The sequence below is a fragment of the Triticum aestivum genome, chromosome 7D, assembly GCF_018294505.1.
Source record: "Triticum aestivum cultivar Chinese Spring chromosome 7D, IWGSC CS RefSeq v2.1, whole genome shotgun sequence".
Taxonomy (NCBI): domain Eukaryota; kingdom Viridiplantae; phylum Streptophyta; class Magnoliopsida; order Poales; family Poaceae; genus Triticum; species Triticum aestivum.
The window spans coordinates 7,290,334-7,312,833 of NC_057814.1; the positions used below are offsets into that span (position 1 = coordinate 7,290,334).

General features: G+C 45.8%; 1 protein-coding gene, 2 non-coding genes and 1 pseudogene across 3 annotated transcripts; 1 reads left to right on the forward strand and 3 right to left on the reverse strand.

Annotated features, from left to right (window-relative positions):
* Window positions 1-455: 455 nt before the first annotated feature.
* Window positions 456-529, reverse strand: TRNAD-GUC (transfer RNA aspartic acid (anticodon GUC)). The gene has a single exon. It is a non-coding gene; the product is annotated as a tRNA-Asp (tRNA).
* A 6,614-nt stretch (window positions 530-7,143) lies between these two features.
* On the reverse strand, window positions 7,144-7,217 carry TRNAD-GUC (transfer RNA aspartic acid (anticodon GUC)). The gene has a single exon. It is a non-coding gene; the product is annotated as a tRNA-Asp (tRNA).
* A 3,316-nt stretch (window positions 7,218-10,533) lies between these two features.
* Window positions 10,534-14,240, reverse strand: LOC123169200 (NADH dehydrogenase [ubiquinone] iron-sulfur protein 2). The gene is made up of 3 exons (XM_044587042.1): window positions 13,788-14,240; window positions 12,546-12,789; window positions 10,534-10,846 (listed from the first exon to the last, which is right to left on the reverse strand). The coding sequence occupies exons 1-3, from the start codon at window positions 14,238-14,240 to the stop codon at window positions 10,584-10,586; spliced, it is 960 nt and encodes a 319-aa protein (XP_044442977.1). The 3' UTR covers window positions 10,534-10,583.
* An 8-nt stretch (window positions 14,241-14,248) lies between these two features.
* Window positions 14,249-15,583, forward strand: LOC123169201 (uncharacterized; annotated as a pseudogene).
* Window positions 15,584-22,500: the final 6,917 nt, after the last annotated feature.

The window sequence follows — 22,500 nt, forward strand, 5'->3', positions numbered from 1 at the left end:
TGAAAAGGGATAAGAAGGATCCACTGGGAATGAATGGGAAGACTGGGGTAGTATCTTCATTAGCCGGAAGGAATTAGTCTCCACTAGCGTAATTCGAAGAACGAACAAGAAAAGGCGTCTTTAGGTAGGAGGATGGATGGATGTGGTCCAATGGCTAAAGCTCTGCCAGCTTCTTGTAGACTGGCAGTCTCCGAGAGGAACCTTAACCCCCCGGGTTAGGCCGGGTGGGATGGTATACTTTTTTTTCGCCACAAGTGGGAACTCAGTCCTTGGTAAGACACAAGGGGGGAAGGAAGATCTTCACTCATTCATTAAGTAAGTGCCTGCGGTGAGACCCACAACAAACGAAGGGGGTGGAGGGAGACCGAAGAAGGAACAATTGTCTTGAATGCTACGCTGGGATCAGCAGCTTCCAGTGTTTTCAAAATGAGTCGGGCAGGAAGAGGAAGATCGGGCGGGGAAAACGGGGTTCGAACCCGCGACTTCTGGCGTGACAGACCAGCACTCTAACCAACTGAGCTATTTCCCCCTTTCGTAACTACTGTCGATTCAACAGTCACCTACCGGTTACCTTTGTAACTATACCAAAGTAGCTGTACAACAGAATGCCCTTCGCCTTTAGTACTTTTCTTTTTCTTTTGACGACAGTAGAAAGAAATGGCTCTGCTCGCTTAGAGAAGGGGCTCCGCGCTCTATCAGCTATCAGTTAGTTGGCGCTACGCGCGACTTCAGTTGACAAAAGCGAACAAGATAGCGCTAGCGCCCGCGGAGAACTTTCGTTTGTTCGCCTTCTAAAAGGCCTACTGACCTGCCGGTGAAAAGCCGGTTACAAAACAAATAATAAGACGTAGTGAAAAAGTACCAAAACAACTGAAGCCTACATCCCACTACGTCTGGGTTCCCCCTTCCTATGAACCTTGAGTCAATAGGTAGGGTCAACTATACCAAAGTGGAAGGGCCACTATCTAAGCTATTAGTGGGCTGGTTTGAACTATTGATTTACTGAATCGAGTGAAGCTGTGTTGCGTAACATATAGGTCGCCAAGGCCTAGAAGTACAAGTGGTCGCCCTAACGGTCACTCTCAAACTCACTACTTGAGTGACGAAAGTCACTTAGCTTCTTTAATAGGGCTTGCCAAAGAACCCCTCCGGGGCCCCGGGAAGAGGAAGAAGGAGATAGAGCAAAGGTCTCCTCTTTCTGTCCGCTCTTCCCGGCATGTAGAGATCCGATTGGGCTTATAGTTTAATTGGTTGAAACGTACCGCTCATAACGGTGATATTGTAGGTTCGAGCCCTACTAAGCCCATCTGACCTGCTTAATCAATGACTCCGGTAGTCACCTGAACCACTCTCTCGGATAGCCCACAGCCTCTCTTCTGGATGCGAAAGAAGATTCGATCAACGTACAAGGTTTGCCTTCTTGTGAGAAGGAGGGTTCTGAATTGTGTTCTCAGTGCAAAGGGAGTCTTTGAGAAGGTTCCGTTTTTCTGAAGAGAGAGAAGATCAGTAGAGCAGTCCGGCAGCTGTTCGGGGGTCAGCTTTGGGATTTGCCTGATCGACCCCTACCAGTGTATTAATCTACAAAAATGAAGATTGACATTCGTCAATTTACCGGATCTATCCTCTTCTACTAACTTTACAAAATGGAAGGGAAAATGTGAAGACCAAAGATGTCAACTACTAAGCATAGTCAATTGCAAATCGGCCGGTTGGTTTGCTTCTCTCCAAGTATGGGAGATTTTCCAATCTTCGAAAGACGCTCGTACTTTCTTGATCTTATGAAGAAGGGGCTTTCCTTAGCTGCGGACTTTGGGATCTTGAGAGTAGACCATGTCTTACGTTAGGGAATCCGAATCAATCCAAATCCTCTGACACTCCTTTTCAGCTGCTATTTGAATACATGTTCAGATGCAAAAGAGCTCGACTTCGAGTATGGTCTTGTTCTTAACTGCTTGAGAGAACGCATATATCCCCTTTTTCTTGCTAAACCTCCACAAGCCTTCCCATGCTCGCTAATTGAACCGTCCGTCTTCATCTTAATCCATTCGTTTCCCGGTGGTCAACACACAATAGAATATGTTTGTTTTTGATCGGATTGAGACAAAAGTACCATTTTTTAGGATGTTCGCCGATTCTTCCTCTTCTTTCTCTCATAAAACTGGAGATACTAGCTTCTAATCTGCATATTTTTGCAAATCCTTTTCCATTTGGATTTTTGAAAACATTAACTTACCTCTAGAATTCCACTATATATAACGTTGACGTTCCGCCAAAATGTGCCAGAGCGAGTGAAAGGCAAGCCTACCCACGGTGTTAACTTGCCATCCCCAACAAATCTGCTAGCAGCCCATTCGAGTTCCGCTTGGAAACAAGAAGCTCTTCTTTATTTGCGTTTTTTTGCCCAAGATAAGCCCATTTTCCAGAGCCAAGCCTATTATAAGAGTTCAACTGCCATATTCGGATGGAGTCCAAATGCTTGCATCTTGGGCTGAAGAATGACCCAATTCCTTAGCTTCCATGCATTAATCATATCCGGGGATGTGGGAATAGGGAGATGCCATCCATCTACACGACACGATAGCTTAAGCAAAGAATAGAGAGAGCTAAGCTAGAATACAAACAAAAAAGATATTCCACTAGCGTAGGCCTACCATAGAAAAGTCTAAAAAAACCTTTTCTTTGTCTGTCAGCGGGAGAGAAAGCAAGCTTACGGTGCTTTGGATGTTAATGTTTTTGTAGGATACTAAACACCTATATATATATACATTGTTTTATACTCCTCTGTACAAGCGTATAAGAGCTATTATGCTCGATAAAAGGCAGTTTATGAATAAGTAAGTCTTTCTTTTTTGAATAGCCGGCGGGAGAACTTACTTTTCCGGCTATCGTATGAACAATGCCGTCCGCTTTTCTTTTTTGAGTTTCCATGGATCTCTCCGACGAAGTAGCGGAAGCATGAAATGCTATTCACGAATGAGCATTGCTATCTGATTCCTACAAAAGAGATAGGGGAAGCTCACTTTTGTCAAATGGGGCTAGAAAGCATAGAACCCCGTCTTAAATCAACCGGTGAATCCAGAATCAAAGTGAGGAGAACAGGATATGTTATGAGAAGAGTGACGTGGGAATAGATTGCATTTCAAAAAGAATCTATACACTCAATAAGCCAGAACGGGAAGATTCAACTGCAAAAAGAACTGGTACGGTGTGAGAAGAGGCCTATTCTCAATAATGAACAAGATGATGCAGCTCTAGTTGCTGGAGGCAGAGGACGTGGACGCGGCAGGAATAGATCCAGGGGGAGGACGCGAATAAAAAAGGCTATGAGGATCATAAAAATTGAGGTGGAGGGAGATTGTATAACTAAGGATCGAGTAGAGGAAGACGTCAGTCTTTCAGTTGTAGATGATCATTACCGAAAAAGATGTACATTCGAATGAAAAAAGAGGGCCTGTCCGAGAGGAAATAAAGAATATTCATTTGCGGATTCTTCCGAACAAGCAACGGATTGAGCAACTAGCGCGAAAGCCGTTGCGCGTTAGCGCATCCGTTTTCTTGCTCGGGAACGAGGGGACTAAAAAAATTGTCAAAAGCCATCTTTCTCTTTAACTAACTAAGTATTCTTAAAAATATGTATGTCTATGAGGTATTTTGACTTAATGGGAAGTAGGCATCTCATTCATAGGCAAGAGCAGGCCGGCCTGAAGGCATGAACTGAAGGCAGGCAAGAAGGCATTAAATGGCTTTTAAGGATTCGGTGTAAAGATGCGGAGTACAGTATCTTTCTTTCTATAAAAATATATGGAATCCGCGATCCTATCCTATTTTTGAAGTCATTTTTGCATTCGAAATTATTTTCTTTCGCAAGAGCACTCAAACATAGATTGAAGATTTAACTGAGCAGCTAAACATAGGGACTTTCTCTCTTTCTATCTCTCTTTCTTTCAAGAGCTGAATAAGGGCATATCCGCAAAGGAGAGAGAAATCGGACTTTCTTCTTTACCCCCCTCATTATTCAAGACGTGAATATAAAGTGTATTGTACTCCCTTGGATCTTTTCCGGGATCTTTACTCGTCGTTGATCAAGGAAGCTAGAAGGAAGATGGGTGGTAGGGTGAATGGACATTCGTATCCTCTCCGACTCGTCGGTTAGGAGAGTAGCGACCAAAAAGAAATCATTATACAGGATAACTGCTGTAGAGAGAAAATGTAGGAAGGAGAAAGTTGGTTTCAATGAGTCATGTGAATTGTAGAAGAAATAGGTAAACAAGGCGGGTTAATATATATACGTTGAAAAGCAAGGGGATAAATTGAACGAAATGAAGAGCAATCCAGAATCCTATTTTGTATACTATAAGAAAAAGGCACTGAAAACTTGGAAACGGAAGATGTTGTAACTGATATGGGTAGTCACACATTAGGCAAAATGGTGTAGTGGTTGGGCCAGGTAGCTTCTTCTTTTGAACAGCATTTCATTCTGTTTTGGATGCTTTCTACTATGTTTCAAGTGATCAAAGAAGAGTTTATTTCCCACTACTCATATCACATCTTATGTGTTGATGCAAGCTGACTAAATCAATAAGATGGTATTCGTATTTGATTAGACAAGATGGTATTCTTCTTTATTCCGGAGCACAACAATCCGGATCTCTATCTTATAGCTTATCCTTCCTATTCTGTATGTATTACGGTCATGTCAAGTCAATGGTCTGTCTGCCCTGCAACCGGTCTTGAATGGCTTCAGTGAATTGTTTGCTGAGCCTACAGAGTGACCTCCTAGGAGGACAATAGACCACAAAATACCCTTACTACCAGGCACTAAACCTGTCAATCATTAGAGAAGGGACAGAGTTCAAGATAAGACTATCTTGCCTGTTTGGTAGAGAGAGTACCGGGTATTCCGATGGTTAAAGATTCAAGTCTTAGTGGCAAAGGGGGACAGCTTTGGCCTGCAACCGTTTCCACTTTACGGCCCACAGCTTGTGTTCTTCGGTATTAATTCGGTTTCTGTTTGTTTGGCTTGTCTCGTGCACCACCTGAATTGAATCATAGTAATGGGACTTTGGTAATCCAGTGATGAAGTCAATGCTGATAATGGACCATGCTTCATCAGGAATGGGTAGAGGATCGAAGAGGCCAGGGAGTTTTTAATGTTCTACCTTAGCTTGCTGACAGATTTGACACTTGTTGACAAAAGATTCCACTGATTGAAAGATTCCTGTCCAAGCAAATAGTGCCTTGATGCGGTGATAAGTAGCAGTAATGCCAGAGTGGGCACCAATACCACTGGCATGAAGTGCTTGCAAGATGTTTTTTTTCATTTAGAAGTTTGCACCAACCCATACTCTTCCTCTATATCGAATGACCCCATTATGCAATGAATATTTGCTATTCTTGTGAGTGCTCAGGACTGCCAATTCAGATAGTAAATTCTGGGTGAATGTGTCTTTGCTGTACCCTGCAACAATATCAGTGAGCCATTGTGGTTGACAGGAAGTAATGGCATTGAGTTCATCTGGCTCATGTAATCTAGATAGTGGTGCATCAGCTGCCCTATTCTCTGAGCCTTTTATTGGATGGTATATTGTAATCCCATGAGCTTGAGGAAAGGAAAGCTTTGTGCTGCATTGGTGTTTTAAGTCTTTGAGCAGTCAAATGAGCTAAGCTCCTGTGAATGAAACGCCTGTCCTGCTAAGCCCAAACTCTAATGTGCTTGACTTGGAAGTAGGCCACTCTTTCACTGTGAGGATCTTCTTTTAGTCTGTAGCCACCCCTTGCCCACTAATGACATGACCCAGGTATTCTATCTGTGGTTGAGCAAATGAACATTTATTCAACTTCACATATAGTTGATTCTGCTTCAGAAGGTCAAATACTTGCTGCAAATGGGTGACATGATCTTGCAAGGATTTGCTGTAGATTAAGATGTCATCAACAAAAACAAGTACACAAACCCTAGTCAGCTCAGCCAGAATTGTGTTCATAGCACTCTGGAGGGTGGGTGGTGCATTTGTGAGCCCAAATAGCCTAAAATTCATAGTGACGTGGGTCTTGAATGCCGTTTTGTATTCGTCTGCTTCATGTAATCTTATCTGATGGTAACCAGCTCTCAGATCCAGCTTAGTAAACCAAACAGCACAAGATAACTCATCCAACAATTCTTCAACTACAGGCATTGGGTATTTTATTAGACGAATCCATCTTATTTCCTTATTTCTCTGTTTTGGTAGCAGGAGAAGTAGTTTGTTCAGCCCGGACTTCAAAGTAGTCTCCCCCGTTGACCTTCTTTTTTAGATAGAATCCTCAATGAGTGGAAAGGACTCCCAGACTTGCTCCACAGTACTATACCATACAGAGCCGCGCCCTTGTGATATGATAAGAAGAAAAGGGGCCAGGCCGCCCTCTTTTCTTTTCCGCACCAAGCCTTCTTGTAAAATCGGGTGTATAGCTCAGTTGGTAGAGCATTGGGCTTTTAACCTAATGGTCGCAGGTTCAAGTCCTACTTGGGGAGATTTGATTCATTCAGAATTCGAATTGATAGTTATAGCTTTTCTGACTAGCGACCCCTGTCCTTCTCCTTTTTTTTTCTAAAGACGCAGCAGAATCGTCAAACGGGACATCAAAAGTGGGAAGTTGATTGTAGGATTTCTATTCCTCACTCTCGTATAGGTGAACTTGGTTCGTTCAATGAAAAGGGATAAGAAGGATCCACTGGGAATGAATGGGAAGACTGGGGTAGTATCTTCATTAGCCGGAAGGAATTAGTCTCCACTAGCGTAATTCGAAGAACGAACAAGAAAAGGCATCTTTAGGTAGGAGGATGGATGGATGTGGTCCAATGGCTAAAGCTCTGCCAGTTTCTTGTAGACTGGCAGTCTCCGAGAGGAACCTTAACCCCCCGGGTTAGGCCGGGTGGGATGGTATACTTTTTTTTCGCCACAAGTGGGAACTCAGTCCTTGGTAAGACACAAGGGGGGAAGGAAGATCTTCACTCATTCATTAAGTAAGTGCCTGCGGTGAGACCCACAACAAACGAAGGGGGTGGAGGGAGACCGAAGAAGGAACAATTGTCTTGAATGCTACGCTGGGATCAGCAGCTTCCAGTGTTTTCAAAATGAGTCGGGCAGGAAGAGGAAGATCGGGCGGGGAAAACGGGGTTCGAACCCGCGACTTCTGGCGTGACAGACCAGCACTCTAACCAACTGAGCTATTTCCCCCTTTCGTAACTACTGTCGATTCAACAGTCACCTACCGGTTACCTTTGTAACTATACCAAAGTAGCTGTACAACAGAATGCCCTTCGCCTTTAGTACTTTTCTTTTTCTTTTGACGACAGTAGAAAGAAATGGCTCTGCTCGCTTAGAGAAGGGGCTCCGCGCTCTATCAGCTATCAGTTAGTTGGCGCTACGCGCGACTTCAGTTGACAAAAGCGAACAAGATAGCGCTAGCGCCCGCGGAGAACTTTCGTTTGTTCGCCTTCTAAAAGGCCTACTGACCTGCCGGTGAAAAGCCGGTTACAAAACAAATAATAAGACGTAGTGAAAAAGTACCAAAACAACTGAAGCCTACATCCCACTACGTCTGGGTTCCCCCTTCCTATGAACCTTGAGTCAATAGGTAGGGTCAACTATACCAAAGTGGAAGGGCCACTATCTAAGCTATTAGTGGGCTGGTTTGAACTATTGATTTACTGAATCGAGTGAAGCTGTGTTGCGTAACATATAGGTCGCCAAGGCCTAGAAGTACAAGTGGTCGCCCTAACGGTCACTCTCAAACTCACTACTTGAGTGACGAAAGTCACTTAGCTTCTTTAATAGGGCTTGCCAAAGAACCCCTCCGGGGCCCCGGGAAGAGGAAGAAGGAGATAGAGCAAAGGTCTCCTCTTTCTGTCCGCTCTTCCCGGCATGTAGAGATCCGATTGGGCTTATAGTTTAATTGGTTGAAACGTACCGCTCATAACGGTGATATTGTAGGTTCGAGCCCTACTAAGCCCATCTGACCTGCTTAATCAATGACTCCGGTAGTCACCTGAACCACTCTCTCGGATAGCCCACAGCCTCTCTTCTGGATGCGAAAGAAGATTCGATCAACGTACAAGGTTTGCCTTCTTGTGAGAAGGAGGGTTCTGAATTGTGTTCTCAGTGCAAAGGGAGTCTTTGAGAAGGTTCCGTTTTTCTGAAGAGAGAGAAGATCAGTAGAGCAGTCCGGCAGCTGTTCGGGGGTCAGCTTTGGGATTTGCCTGATCGACCCCTACCAGTGTATTAATCTACAAAAATGAAGATTGACATTCGTCAATTTACCGGATCTATCCTCTTCTACTAACTTTACAAAATGGAAGGGAAAATGTGAAGACCAAAGATGTCAACTACTAAGCATAGTCAATTGCAAATCGGCCGGTTGGTTTGCTTCTCTCCAAGTATGGGAGATTTTCCAATCTTCGAAAGACGCTCGTACTTTCTTGATCTTATGAAGAAGGGGCTTTCCTTAGCTGCGGACTTTGGGATCTTGAGAGTAGACCATGTCTTACGTTAGGGAATCCGAATCAATCCAAATCCTCTGACACTCCTTTTCAGCTGCTATTTGAATACATGTTCAGATGCAAAAGAGCTCGACTTCGAGTATGGTCTTGTTCTTAACTGCTTGAGAGAACGCATATATCCCCTTTTTATTGCTAAACCTCCACAAGCCTTCCCATGCTCGCTAATTGAACCGTCCGTCTTCATCTTAATCCATTCGTTTCCCGGTGGTCAACACACAATAGAATATGTTTGTTTTTGATCGGATTGAGACAAAAGTACCATTTTTTAGGATGTTCGCCGATTCTTCCTCTTCTTTCTCTCATAAAACTGGAGATACTAGCTTCTAATCTGCATATTTTTTCAAATCCTTTTCCATTTGGATTTTTGAAAACATTAACTTACCTCTAGAATTCCACTATATATAACGTTGACGTTCCGCCAAAATGTGCCAGAGCGAGTGAAAGGCAAGCCTACCCACGGTGTTAACTTGCCATCCCCAACAAATCTGCTAGCAGCCCATTCGAGTTCCGCTTGGAAACAAGAAGCTCTTCTTTATTTGCGTTTTTTTGCCCAAGATAAGCCCATTTTCCAGAGCCAAGCCTATTATAAGAGTTCAACTGCCATATTCGGATGGAGTCCAAATGCTTGCATCTTGGGCTGAAGAATGACCCAATTCCTTAGCTTCCATGCATTAATCATATCCGGGGATGTGGGAATAGGGAGATGCCATCCATCTACACGACACGATAGCTTAAGCAAAGAATAGAGAGAGCTAAGCTAGAATACAAACAAAAAAGATATTCCACTAGCGTAGGCCTACCATAGAAAAGTATAAAAAAACATTTTCTTTGTCTGTCAGCGGGAGAGAAAGCAAGCTTACGGTGCTTTGGATGTTAATGTTTTTGTAGGATACTAAACACCTATATATATATACATTGTTTTATACTCCTCTGTACAAGCGTATAAGAGCTATTATGCTCGATAAAAGGAAGTTTATGAATAAGTAAGTCTTTCTTTTTTGAATAGCCGGCGGGAGAACTTACTTTTCCGGCTATCGTATGAACAATGCCGTCCGCTTTTCTTTTTTGAGTTTCCATGGATCTCTCCGACGAAGTAGCGGAAGCATGAAATGCTATTCACGAATGAGCATTGCTATCTGATTCCTACAAAAGAGATAGGGGAAGCTCACTTTTGTCAAATGGGGCTAGAAAGCATAGAACCCCGTCTTAAATCAACCGGTGAATCCAGAATCAAAGTGAGGAGAACAGGATATGTTATGAGAAGAGTGACGTGGGAATAGATTGCATTTCAAAAAGAATCTATACACTCAATAAGCCAGAACGGGAAGATTCAACTGCAAAAAGAACTGGTACAGTGTGAGAAGAGGCCTATTCTCAATAATGAACAAGATGATGCAGCTCTAGTTGCTGGAGGCAGAGGACGTGGACGCGGCAGGAATAGATCCAGGGGGAGGACGCGAATAAAAAAGGCTATGAGGATCATAAAAATTGAGGTGGAGGGAGATTGTATAACTAAGGATCGAGTAGAGGAAGACGTCAGTCTTTCAGTTGTAGATGAACAACGATTGCAGTCAAGCTCTAGGGGAAAACGAGGCTCATCCATTTGTTTTGATCCGAATCACACTCTAGACCAGCTCTTCTTATAGAGAAGGAACTCCACTTTGACAGTCATACGAGAGGGAAGAGACTCAAAGTTGATGAGAATAGTCGATTTGACCGGTATCACGAATAGCAGTTTTAGTAGAAAAGGGCGTTGATGATTGAAAGGATTTCTCCTCGAACCACTAGTAACTATGTCAGCTTTTGTCATTCTGATGATACTGAATCGGATCAATATTTGGAATAACAATATCAGATCTATCAAATCGATTCATCATCGAGAATGGAATAGTATAACATAGGAATTTGATCCAAACAAACTCCGAATTGGGATTTCTTATTGGATCAGGAATCCCATTGCATTTTGCATCCTTTTCCATTTTGCTTCTTTCAGGCAGTTTTGGCTCGCAATAAAGCTAGGGTCCTGATCGAGCAAGACTACGTCCTATCTATCTACCTCTCCAAACACAATATCTTGAGTACCTATGATGGTGACTACATCTGCTGGCATGTGATGTTTGGACATAGAATCGAGTCCTTGTGAATGGGCAAAGCCAGGTGCTCTTATTTTACAACGGTAGGGACGATTACTCCCATTACTGACAAGAAAGACACCAAATTCACCTTTAGGTGCTTCAACTGCGGTATAGGTAGAAGGAGCTGGTACGGAAAAACCTTCTGTATAAAGTTCGAAATGGTGAATTGAGGTAGAGTAGACCGATGATCCGGTAGTCATTTGGCCGGCTATGGAAAGAAAAAGCTTGCATCTGCTCCCCCTAAACTATAACGGGTCCCATCTCTCTCCAAACCTAACGTGGTAGTTTCCCATCATAAGGCTTTCCATCTATAGATTGAGCCATTACCCACCAAGGATCCCATTCGTTCAGAACTCAGTCGACTGCTTCTATAGATAAGGCGGAACGTCCTTAGTTCAGCATTATAGCACATAGTCTCCGACGCTACTACAGCGCTTCGCTAACTCGAAGCGCCTCGCTATGAGAATGACGCGTCGCTAACGCTCGGCTAAGTCGTCGAACCCTCGCGCTGACCATTCGCTTTCTCAGTAGCGAAAGCGCTTCTCTTTGCCCCTTAACTTCATAAAGTATTTGGAAAGAAAAGAAAGAGATTCTTGGTTTTATTGCTCCCGCTTCCTCATCTGCGCTCGTCAAGCCAACTTTGCTTTTTGGGAGGCGAAAGAGGGGTTGAAGCGGACATGTCGAAATGACAGCATCGAAGATATCTATATACACAGGAACGCTTATTCCGGACTGCGTTCCGGAAAAAGTAGCCTACTTGACAGAAAGGGCGGGCACTCTCGGCGCGGAGGTAGGCACTCTCGTCTTTCAACCCCACCGTCACTTTGAATTTAGTGGGGCACTGTTTACTTACAGCCTCTACGAGTTGCAAGTGAATGGGGCCGGTGCGTGGTGAACGGAAGGGTTCATCAAGCCATTTCTCGCCTTAACCCCTAAACTAAATAGGAAGAGGGGTACTTGACTAATAGGGGGCAATTGCATTGCACCTGACTGTGAGGGACCTCTTGATACCTTATGTTCACTTCCTAACTAGTAGCCGGTTTCCTGTCGCGGAAGCCTTTTCCCAGTGCGCGGAGCCCCGATGAGGAAGGTGTTAGTGCTTTCTCATGGGGTCAATAATGCTAATCCCTCTTTTTGTGCCGGGAAGAAGATAAGAAAAGGCGAAGCCTTCTCTTGGTTTCCCAACCTGTTGCTTCTAAAGGCTGCCCTCTCTCGGCTGGATTTTGGTCCAGCCTACTGCGAGGATCCCGTATCCCGTACATCGTCTTTCTCCCTCCTGGGTTCCCGTGGTTCCTATGCCGCCGCGTTTCCCGGTCCTTTTCTTTTAGTGCTTCGACCCGAAGCGATAGCTTGACGCGTTTTCCGTGGATAAGATGGCAGCGCTCCAGCTCACTAAAGAATGGGACGGCAGTGGTCCGCCGGCAAGCTCGTTCTGATCCTGGACGCAGTACATTGGAATCCTGAAGCACCACCACGAACGCTACCGCGCGTGCGCCTGCGGTGCGGTAAGGCACCACCCTGTTGTGCCAGCAGCCAACTCCGGCGTGTCAGCTTAGTTATCCTCATCAAGCCACAACCTTGATGTCTAGCTTCCCAACTGGTAGACGGTTCCCTTTCCCCCGGATCAATGAAGAAGGGAGAAGTCAGTTGATTCCTCCGAAGAACCGGAAGCGAAGCGCTATGCCGGGGCGAGGGGACGGGAAAAGAAACTGCTCCGAAGAAAGATATTGGGGTTCCCAATGCTTCTCCACGCCCAACGAGATGCGCCAACCTCGGGATGCTTTACTCCTAACCCCACGGCGGTTCCGAGACGGAGCTTAACCTGAGTCTCGGTTAAGAACGGCGATGATCTACGTTTCACACGGCGCACGATTCCATGGATAGTTTCATTCGAGATCGTGATGGAGGACATAGCTTACGATCATCGGCTTTGATCATGCCACTAGGCATTTGATTAGGACATTGCACAATGATCCGAACACTTTGTCGCATCTCTTCAATACGGATACAGTAACGATCATAGCGATCTCCTCTGGTACCTACTGGTACGTCAAGATCCGATTGGTCATGAACATCGTAAGGTGCTGCTCTTCGCGAATCCCAGCATACCCCAGGTTGGGATGGGTAGGCCCACCACTTCACTTTTGCACTTTCACTTAGGCCCGGGCCAAGTCAGTGGGGGGACCCTGTCGGGCTCCTTCCCCCCCAAAACAAACTGTACGTGGGAGTTTCCCTTCATACGGCTCGAATCATTCTCAGATGCCCCGAGAGGCATCTTTCCTTATGATCTGGTGGTTCACACGCGCGCAAACGAGCACCGGCCGCAACAGCAAGGAACTATGACCAATAGAGTCAGACACAGAGCGTCATACTTCTTTATCTTGTGATGGTTGAGGAGTTTCTTTCTCAGAGGGTGCGGGACGCTTGCGGAGTCCGTGCCTTCCGTACCACCACAGGTCGTTCTTGGGCAGATCCCGCTCCTAAACATAAGGGAGGGATAGGGGGAAAGGGGCCCTAAAAATCATATAAATAGGGTTGTAGAAAGACCACTTTCATTCGACGTTCCGGGGCGCCCGATTCGATCGACGAATTTGGCGAGCTGATCCGCTTTGATCCAGGAGAAAGCCCAGTCAGCCACCTTTTCGGTGCAGGTCACGTGACCTACAGCTCGGCCTTCGCTTTTTGAGACTTCCTCTACCCACATCTCTATGTGCCCGCAGCACTTTCATATGGAGAAAGATGGGCTTACCATGTTCCATCAATAGCACCTAACCTATGCCGATTTTGGCGGACCGTGCTCCACCCCGGTGAACTCATGCGGTTCCGACGTGCCCAGAGGCCAGAGGCGAATCCGTTCACGGTCCGTAGGACCAACACCATTCGAAGGTTGATGGCCCGCCCCGCCTAGAATAGGAATCTTTGACTGGGCTTACACACATTCGCTCACTTACGCTGTCCCCCCTCAGCTCACCCTAGCCCCGGGTACGTCGTCTCCAAGGCTTCACACAAAATCTTCACTGACAACATATGCATGCTTTTGTAGGGTCAGGCAGAACCGTTGTTGCCTGATGGGAACTTCCCCCATATTGCTATCAATGTCTTCATGTCGCACGACCTCTTAACATTACACCACTGAATCCCCAATCCTTTGCTTGCTGTGCAGTGACAGTACCAATATCCACTAATCGTTGTTTCCAGATACGGTTGCCGGTTGACATCTCTTCTAATTCGTCGATACGAGAAGCAAATTGTTGTGTGGAGGAATCAATATCTCGACATAAGCCAAGAGGCAGATCTTGTGCCACTCCACCAGGTCGTATGAAACTGGCATGCATCCTGGCTCCCGGGACTCTTTCATAGAATTCCAACAATTTCTCCCGCTCCTCAAAAGCCCAAAGGAACGGAGTTGATGCTCCCACATCCATAGCATGAGTAGTTGAAGCAAGTGAATGATTTGAAATTCGAGTTATTTCACAGAATAACACTCTTATATATTGAGCTCGTAATGGTACCTCACAATTCAAAAGTCTCTCTACGGCTGAAGAATGAGCGTGTTCTTGGGCCATCGTAGAAACATAGATAGGGTCAACGACGGAACGAACAACGAAACTTTACGACAGCTTTTTCGTACACGTTCACTTGCATCACATACACAAGTGCTCTCTGAACCGTGCAATAAGGTCACCCATAACACGGCTCTCCCACTGGAGTTACCTTAGCCCCGGGCCATGCTATTCCATGATATTGGAAAAAGTTGACTAATTATTATCATCGTCTTGAAAGCTGGGCGCCTTTTGAATATGAGTGGGGCTCCTAGTCTAGGCGGCGCCTTCGTGGAGCCAAACCGAAGGAAGAGCAAAAGGGCGAGGCCACACCCGGCTTCGAATAGGAGGGGGGCTTAGCTCTGGATCCCGCCTGCTTGCAGAAATGAATGGATCAGAAAGGGGGCTGGGTTCTATTTCCGGGCCGGGCAGGAGGTGAAGGCCAGAAGAAGAAGAGAAGTGCGCCTTCCCGGTAAGGAAGAGGATAAAAAGGTGCTGTCATCTATCTCGACCTGTTTCCCGAGGCGTTGGAAATGAAGACCGGCTCAGAGAATCACTGGCGTGCTTTCTCTCCCCCATCGTTTCGCCAACAAAGAAGTCATCCTTGACTTGACTATTGACCATTCCATCCCTACCGAGCCGCCTCTTCGAAGTATTTACCTCTGCCTTTCTTTTTTGAGAACATACCCTTCAAATCAAAAAGAAAAAAAGAAAGAAAAGTTCCTCGTCTGTGATTTAATCGGCCCTAAGGGAGTTTACTCGACCCATTCTCCAGTCTCCCGCACTGCTCAAGTGTGCGACTCCGTATGAGGACCTCCTTCCCTTTTGCTCTGCCCACTCTCCGTTCACACGGTTATCAAAGCGGAGGAAGGGCGGGCAGCAGGTACCACGAGCCCTCTGTCCCACACATCTATCAAGAAGCAAGTGTAGTTCACCGGTTCCACCGAATGCTCCTATCTCTCGGCAAAGATCGTGTGAGTGTGCAGTTATGCTTCGGATGCTTCGCCATGGAATAGATCGATTCAGTTCCCCTTCTTTTCCGGTGCACTCGCTTTGTATCTCCGACACACAAGGAAGGACGCGGTGGGAAGAAAGCTGCCCTAGCCTCTGTCCGGTCGATCATTCCGCTGGCATCTTGCATTCACGCCTCCGTTTGACTGCCGCTCGGGAATGTAGTTGTAGATACGTGAGTCTTAGTGGGTCGTTGGCTCCACCTCTTATCTCCTTCTACGACATGCTGTAGTCGTCGCCATATTCAATATGTCACTTAGTCATATCTGCCTCGCAGCGGGTCAGCACCTCCGAAAGAAAGGGAGGGAGGACTTCATTCAGTGACTCCGCGATCGCCCTCTAAACGATCAAAATAAGGTAAAGCTTGAAGATAAGTTTTGTACTCGATTAATTTCTCAGTCCCTCTAGTCGGGTGGGCGCCGGCCGGCCGGATCCCCCTGAAAACCGTACGTGCGGGTCTCCCCGCATGCGGCTCACGCCATTTGAGGTGGCCCAGCCCAGCATTCATTCGCAAATCCTGTAGTGAAATTGAGACTGCTCGACCTCGGAAGCTAATTCGCGTGTAGGCAGCGCTGTCTTAATACCGTTGACTGTATCTATTCATTGATACATTGGCTCGCTCCCCCCCTCTTTTTTCAAGAATGAATGAGCCGCTCGGACCTTCCATTTCCGTCAAATGACCCGGCTTCCCCTGGCTCTTCCACCGTCCGGGCTCCCTTTCCTCCCTATGCTCCCCCGGCGCAGGCCCACCACGCTTCGCGCCTGCGGCGTTTTCGCCAGACGGTCTTTGCCAGTAGTGCCATCCTCCCCGCAGGCTGTCTGTATGGGTGGGTTGTCCCTTGCTGCTACGTTCTGTTAGGCGCTATGAATTACAGGAAATTCAGTGGTTGACTTGGACAGCAGGCGGGTTACACGTTCCACTGTGCCGAGATGTGAGGTGCAGGTGGTGATGATCACCCCGGGGTATGCGCTAGCGCCCTTGACGGGCACTCCAGGACCCGCCTACGCTCGTGAAAACCCAGGTCGGTCCTCCGACCAGATGTGTGGATAACGAGGCCACCTTCACAACCTTCTCCCTTCTATCTTTATCCAAAGTCAGGTAGGGCGGTTCGCTTGAGTTGCTCAACCGTCCCTTTGCCCGGTGCTCATGACGCGCTACGGAACCTCCACCGTGCTAGCGGCATAGGAGCCTACTCAGCGTCAGCGGCTTCGTGCCGCACTGGAGTGATCCAATATGTGGTTCCGCACGTTCCACCACTTCTCCGTTCATTTCCAATACTGATCGTGAAACACCATGAGCAGCAGGATGTTGAGGTCCGGAATTCGAAGTGAAATTCTTGATTTGCCCGTTCCTAGTCGTCATGGGAAAGAAATAAGAAAGAAATAAGAAAGAGATTATTCCCCTAGAGCTTGTCCAGTACCACCAGTACTCAAAATGCATCTCCGCGCGTCTACCTGGCGCTTTTATTAGCCGCCTTGCATGCAAGCGAAGCGCTATTGGCGGCAATTAATAGCTCACTGAGCGATGATTGATGCAGTCAGTCAGTGCCCTCGATTATTCTATTCCTGATAGAAGGATCATGGCGCCCCGGAAGCATTCCATCCAGCAGCAGCATCTCCTTCAACCACGCGAGGACAAAACTGATGTTAGCTACATTCGAGCGTTCACCGCACAGAGGCGATCTCGAACACTACCTATGATAATAAATCCAAAGGAAAGGTCGACAAAATGATTCAATCTGACTTTATCGGTATTCTGGATTGAGTAAAAAAGGGATATATGAAGTTCAAGGCCTTGCCAAAACCGTCATGGCCCTATTATGTATAGGCCGTACTAAGCCAATAGCGAATAACAAACTCTTTCCTGCTCCCTCGACCTTAATTAACTCCCCCATCCTGCCAAGCCTCAGCTGCCAGCCCATTGTATCTAAGCACACTGCGGCAAATTGATACAAGTAGCTAAAGATCTCGCATCCGACATCTCCGGCCGAACGGTTAGGCAACACTAGGGCGCCTGGGTCAAAATTCCGCTTACCAAACAAGATGTCGAGAGGCGAACTCTGTAATTCCCCTCCTGCAAAAGTGATAGCGGCTGTAGCATCCGTGTGGAAGAGGGTAAGCTTTCGGCAACACCTTTTGCAGATTGGAAAGGATGAATACTTGTGTTGGGTCCTGCAGACCAGGATAGCCTCAGATCAAAACCTAATAAATGTACCTGGGCTGCAAGTACCGTGATAGAGTACCTGGTCCTTAAAAGCCTTGATTTGTGGCTTACGGCTTACTTGCCTTTTTCCTTAAAGCCTATATAGACAGACATAGACTGAGGGCATTCTGGGCATCCATGCTCCTGGCAATGGCAAGATCCGAGATGTCAGTTGCTTGTCTTCAAGCCTCAACCTTATTCTGACTCCTACTAGGGCAATCAGGTTTAAGTTAAGCCCGAACAGCTTAGTTTTCCACTTCTCTTCCGACACAAGCTTCTTTGCCAAGCCTTCCCCATCAACTGGAAATCCAGTAAGAAAGGCAAGGGGCGCAACGGCAAGGCAATCTCAAATCATAATGGGAGTTTTAGGTTTATTTAGATAGATTCGCCTTTGGGGTTGTTACAGAATCGGTTCTTCAAGAAGGAGCTCTTAGTACGGTGGATGCATCGAATGCAAGCTGTAAGGAAGAATAATTCTCTCAGCAGACAAGAATGAAATTCAATTAGTCCCACACTTCCCGCAGGAATCGAAGAGTACGCAAGCACATTCATTTAATGGGAAAGCTTTCCTTGGCTAGGCCCCTATGAAGAAAGATGCCAATTCCCAAAAGCAGTAACAATAGCAATAGCAGTAGGAGTAGCATTAGGAATTAAGACCGTCAGGCCTCATTCATCAAAGTAGCAGTCCTTAGGGGCTGAAAAAGAGCCCAGATTCCCCGCAACAAGCTTGGAAAGGAAGAAGACACGAAGGGAGGAGTTCCGCTTAGCCTTTGCTCCTCTTTGATAGAAGTAGCTCTTTTGTTTGCCAGAATGGCTTGTTAGCAAGAAAATGCCTTCTTAGGAAGTGAAGAAGAATACGCCTGCTTGAGAATGCCCTCTTGTTGTTCTCGAAAGATGGAGGGGGGCAGATTTCACTAAGGAAAGGAACTGAACTAATGGACGAGGAGGAAGAGAATATAGACAAATTGCCGACATTCAAGCATACTATAGATGTTCCAGAACTGCTAAAGGGAAGTTCTAGTAGAAAGGACAACTAAGCGAAAGGCCTTCTTAGAAAGGCGGAGTGACAGGTAATGCCCTATTTCCTAACAGTGAAATCTAAGATCAGACAAGAAAGAAGCTAAAGGCTAGGCAAAGAAGACGAGGGAGAAATCGTAGGTGAAAACGTTGGGTTACCAACTCGGGTGGGTTCTCACACCAAAGTTCCTTTGTTTCGGGCAAGCCCAATTACAAACAAAAGAGAAGGTCGGTCCCGTACTCAAACCAAATCAGAAGGGCGGTACTCACTCGGATGGAAGAATCCCAGGTCGGTCCCATACCCGAACAAAGGCTAGACCGAAGGTCCCGTCCCACGGGTTAGGTGCTTAGCTGAAGGTGGAAGGCGAAGCCAAGGCAAGAGCAAGGGTTGAAAGACAATATAGAAGAATTCCATCTCCCCTATTTGTTCCATTCTCAATGGTTGGTCAAGTTGAGATGAACTACGGGAATCTATATATGGACTTCAAGGTCAATCAACCCATGCAAGGAAACTCGACGGAATTTGTTTTTTTATGGATTAAAGCAAAGAATGAGAAGTATGGCTTGGCTAGGGAAGCAGTAGTAGTGGCAGAGGTCGAGCTTTGAGATGAGAAGAGGGCTGAGTCGTCTAGCTTTTATTCCAAAATCACGTATCACCGATCAGCCTATTCGAGAGGAGCTGCTTGCCTTGCCCACTTCAATAAGGAAGACTCCATCCATCTAACCCATATCCATTGGAACCAGAAGCGAGTGGTAAAGTCACCCTTTGGCTAAAAAAACGATTTGTATGCGTGGCGTAACACACACCTCTGCAAAAGAAGAGAAAGAACGGAAAGAAGCAGGCCCACAAGACGACAAGTGGATTGAATATCCTTTGCTTTCGTCACCGGTGCTATTGAATCCGCATTTAGAAGAAAGAGCTCCGGGACTGAATTGCTTTGAGTGGGGCTTGCCCATTAATTAGATCACCTGAGTAAGCCAAGAAAGACGAAAGCGATGGATGTATGTGACAAAGAGAACTTATGAACATGAAAGCCAGCCTGTTCCCTAAATATTTTAGGAAGCGAAGAAGACAGAAAAAACTTCGGTAATCTTCTCCCTTTGGTAGGCATTTACCCAAGGCACTGATATTATGAGTCTCTCGATTATACGTGAAATAGGGAGTTCAAGGTCTTATTCGTCTTTCTTGGCCTATGTGAATATGAGCCAATTCCGGAAAGTGAATAATTCACTATTGAAAGTGCAAGTCGACGTTCCTGATATGAAAGTGAAAGTGGAGTGAAATCTGGATATGAAGGTTCAAGTCCAGTTCCAATCTGGATATAAAAGTGCTGTTCAATCGTCGAAAGTGATCTCTCTTTTGTTGTTCTCTTTTAGTCCGCTTTTCTTTTTTATTTCTTTGGAGTCGGGTTCTTAAGACAGGACTGGAAATCGGGTTTTCTGAATATCTCTCTTCCGGAGAAGTAAGTTTGTTCGAGATCGAAAGAGTGCCCTCGAGAGACTAGACTGATAGTAACAGTAGTGCGCCTTCAGTTGAGGAGAACTGTTCACAAGCAGTGGTTATGAGCTCTTTCTTGTGGAGGTTCAGAATAGGTAATTCCTTCACTTCAGTTGCACTAGTGGATTGAATAACCTTTTCTTTAGTTCTAACAAAGTGCATGTGTTGTTGGTTAATAAAAACACGAGTTTCGATAGGCTGGAGGAAAGATACTATAAGTAGGACAAAGAAAGACCCTATAAGAGACCGGAACTCAATACGATTCAACCAATCAAAATTGCTTTGCTAAAGATACCCGTTCCGCTGTTCCTTTACCGGCAACAACTATTGAATAACAACCTTCGCTTTGCTTTCGCATCGGATCTCGGCATTAGCAAATCTAAAAATAGAGTAGATCCCGGGGCGTACCTAATGGTTTCATTGATTTGAATGGATTGATCCGTTGTACCGTTGTAGGAATCCTCATCCGATGTACGAATCCCGTGGAGGAAGTGGGGAAACAAATCCAATTATTTGATTTTGATAGGAGCAGTGCCGGTATTGAGGGTTTCTCTATCTCTTCACTCATGAAGTTAATACAAGTGAGGATTGATTTCAGTTATTCATATAAGAAATAAGAGGAATAAATAATCTCGGGGAAGACAGGCTTTCTCGCTCTCGGCACATCTTCGCTAGGGATTCTTCTCTACCTTCTTGCGTTGAGATGCCATCAACTCTTTCCTGGGGAATCAGGTCAATACAATACTCTTGGAAAAGCAAGCTATAGCAGATCCTTGAGTATAGAGAAAAAGGAATGGAGTTTCATTAGCTCTCTGCGCACATCCAGTATAATACCTTTGCGAGCCCCTACGGAAAGGGGTGCCGTGTTCTCTTTACAATGGGGGTGATCCTGGTTTCCAAAAGCTGCTGGTTGGTTGTATCTTTTTCTATTGGCAATCCCCAATCCGTTGCTTGTTCGTTACGAACAAAAGAAGCCGATACCAGTTCTGGTGTTTATCCAGCGGAGGCTCGTATCTCTTCCATGTGAGACCAGCGACCTCAGATCATCCCGGACTTATGTGCTGGAATAGCTTCGTTATGAGTTGAAGCAGCCTCAGCTACTATTCCTACTAAGGAGGAGTCGCCTTTTTCAATTCCCTCCCTTTTGCAATCCCATGTTGATGTAAGGAAGCTGCTTTAGAGTATTGGCAAAAAAAAACATTACATGCAGGTCCAGATCTCCTTGCGTTCGTTGGTGGTTGACTACCGGGAAAGGGCAGAATAGCAACAGTGAGGAAGCATACCACCCAAAGCAAGACGTGAAAACCTTCTTCGTATCCAAAAGCCCCTTTTAGTCTGTCTGGCCTTAGTATTTATGATACATAATCGCATCTTCTCCCCCTTTCTCGTATCTCCACGGAAGTAAGTACTGGTATGATCGGAACTAGTATTTAGATATATGTGACTAACGTAATTCGAACTAACACTTTCTACGCTCAGATAGATCCGACACAAAAATGAGTTCGACCTTTTTTTCAAAATAGAAACAGAAAAGAAATTTAGGAATAGTGCGGGTGCGACGGAACGAATCAAGTGAAACGAGTCCCCCTTATGACATTTTTTCATCCAAGCAAGGGCGCGTTGCATGGGATTCATCAACAAAGGGATAGGGATAAGGGGCCGCACGTCCAAGACAGCCTTTCATCTCAGTGCGCCATGGAACCCCCATCTTCCAATTCCTCTTACAGAGATCGTTGACTCACTTGCCTTATTTTGAGGAGACTTCCAAGCCAAAACAAGACAATGGGCAGTCACCAGATCTTCTTTATGGAGGTGGGACAGGGGACCTCCTCAGCAAGATCGCTGTACAGAATGCTTGCGCACAGTGGCCACACACACTTCTCCCTGACCTCCAAAAGCTCCCTATGACCCTTTGTACGGAGCATTCAAAGTTCCTCACGCTGTCAAGCAAGACTTTGATCTCGATTTGGGAGAGCAAACACAGCTTCGCCATCCAGCCAAGTATCTTTATTGAATTGTGACCCTATCTAGCGCTTCAAAATCTTTCTTCTTTCTCCGTCACTAGATTCCGGTTAAAACGCTTGGTCCACCCATGCTTTTCCTCTCCATTTTTCATATGGAAAGGGAAAGCAGTGCCAACTTATTGGAATTCTGCATGGCATATTTCCCAACCTCCTGCTATTCCAGGCTCTAGTGCTCAGTCATAAACCTATTGCCCGCTCCGCTTTCCCATTCCTATTGCTTTCGGTATCTGAATCTTCCTGAATTCAAGTAGAGAATACCAGGGCTTTCTTCTTCTTTGATTTTCCTTGGGGCAGAGGATAAAAAAAATGGATTTCCGACATAGCACCTGCGGCATTAGGATTCTAAGATTTAGGAGGGGAAGGCTGAGGAGAGGGATCACATGCATTGAAGCAATCTCAAGATTCAGAAACGATCAAAATAATGGTACGGGGAGAAGAAAGAGAGGAGAGTCACGAAAATAGGGTAAACGCAAAGAGACGATGAAAAGCAATCAGAGAGGAGAGGGAAGAATGACAATGGAAATCATAAAG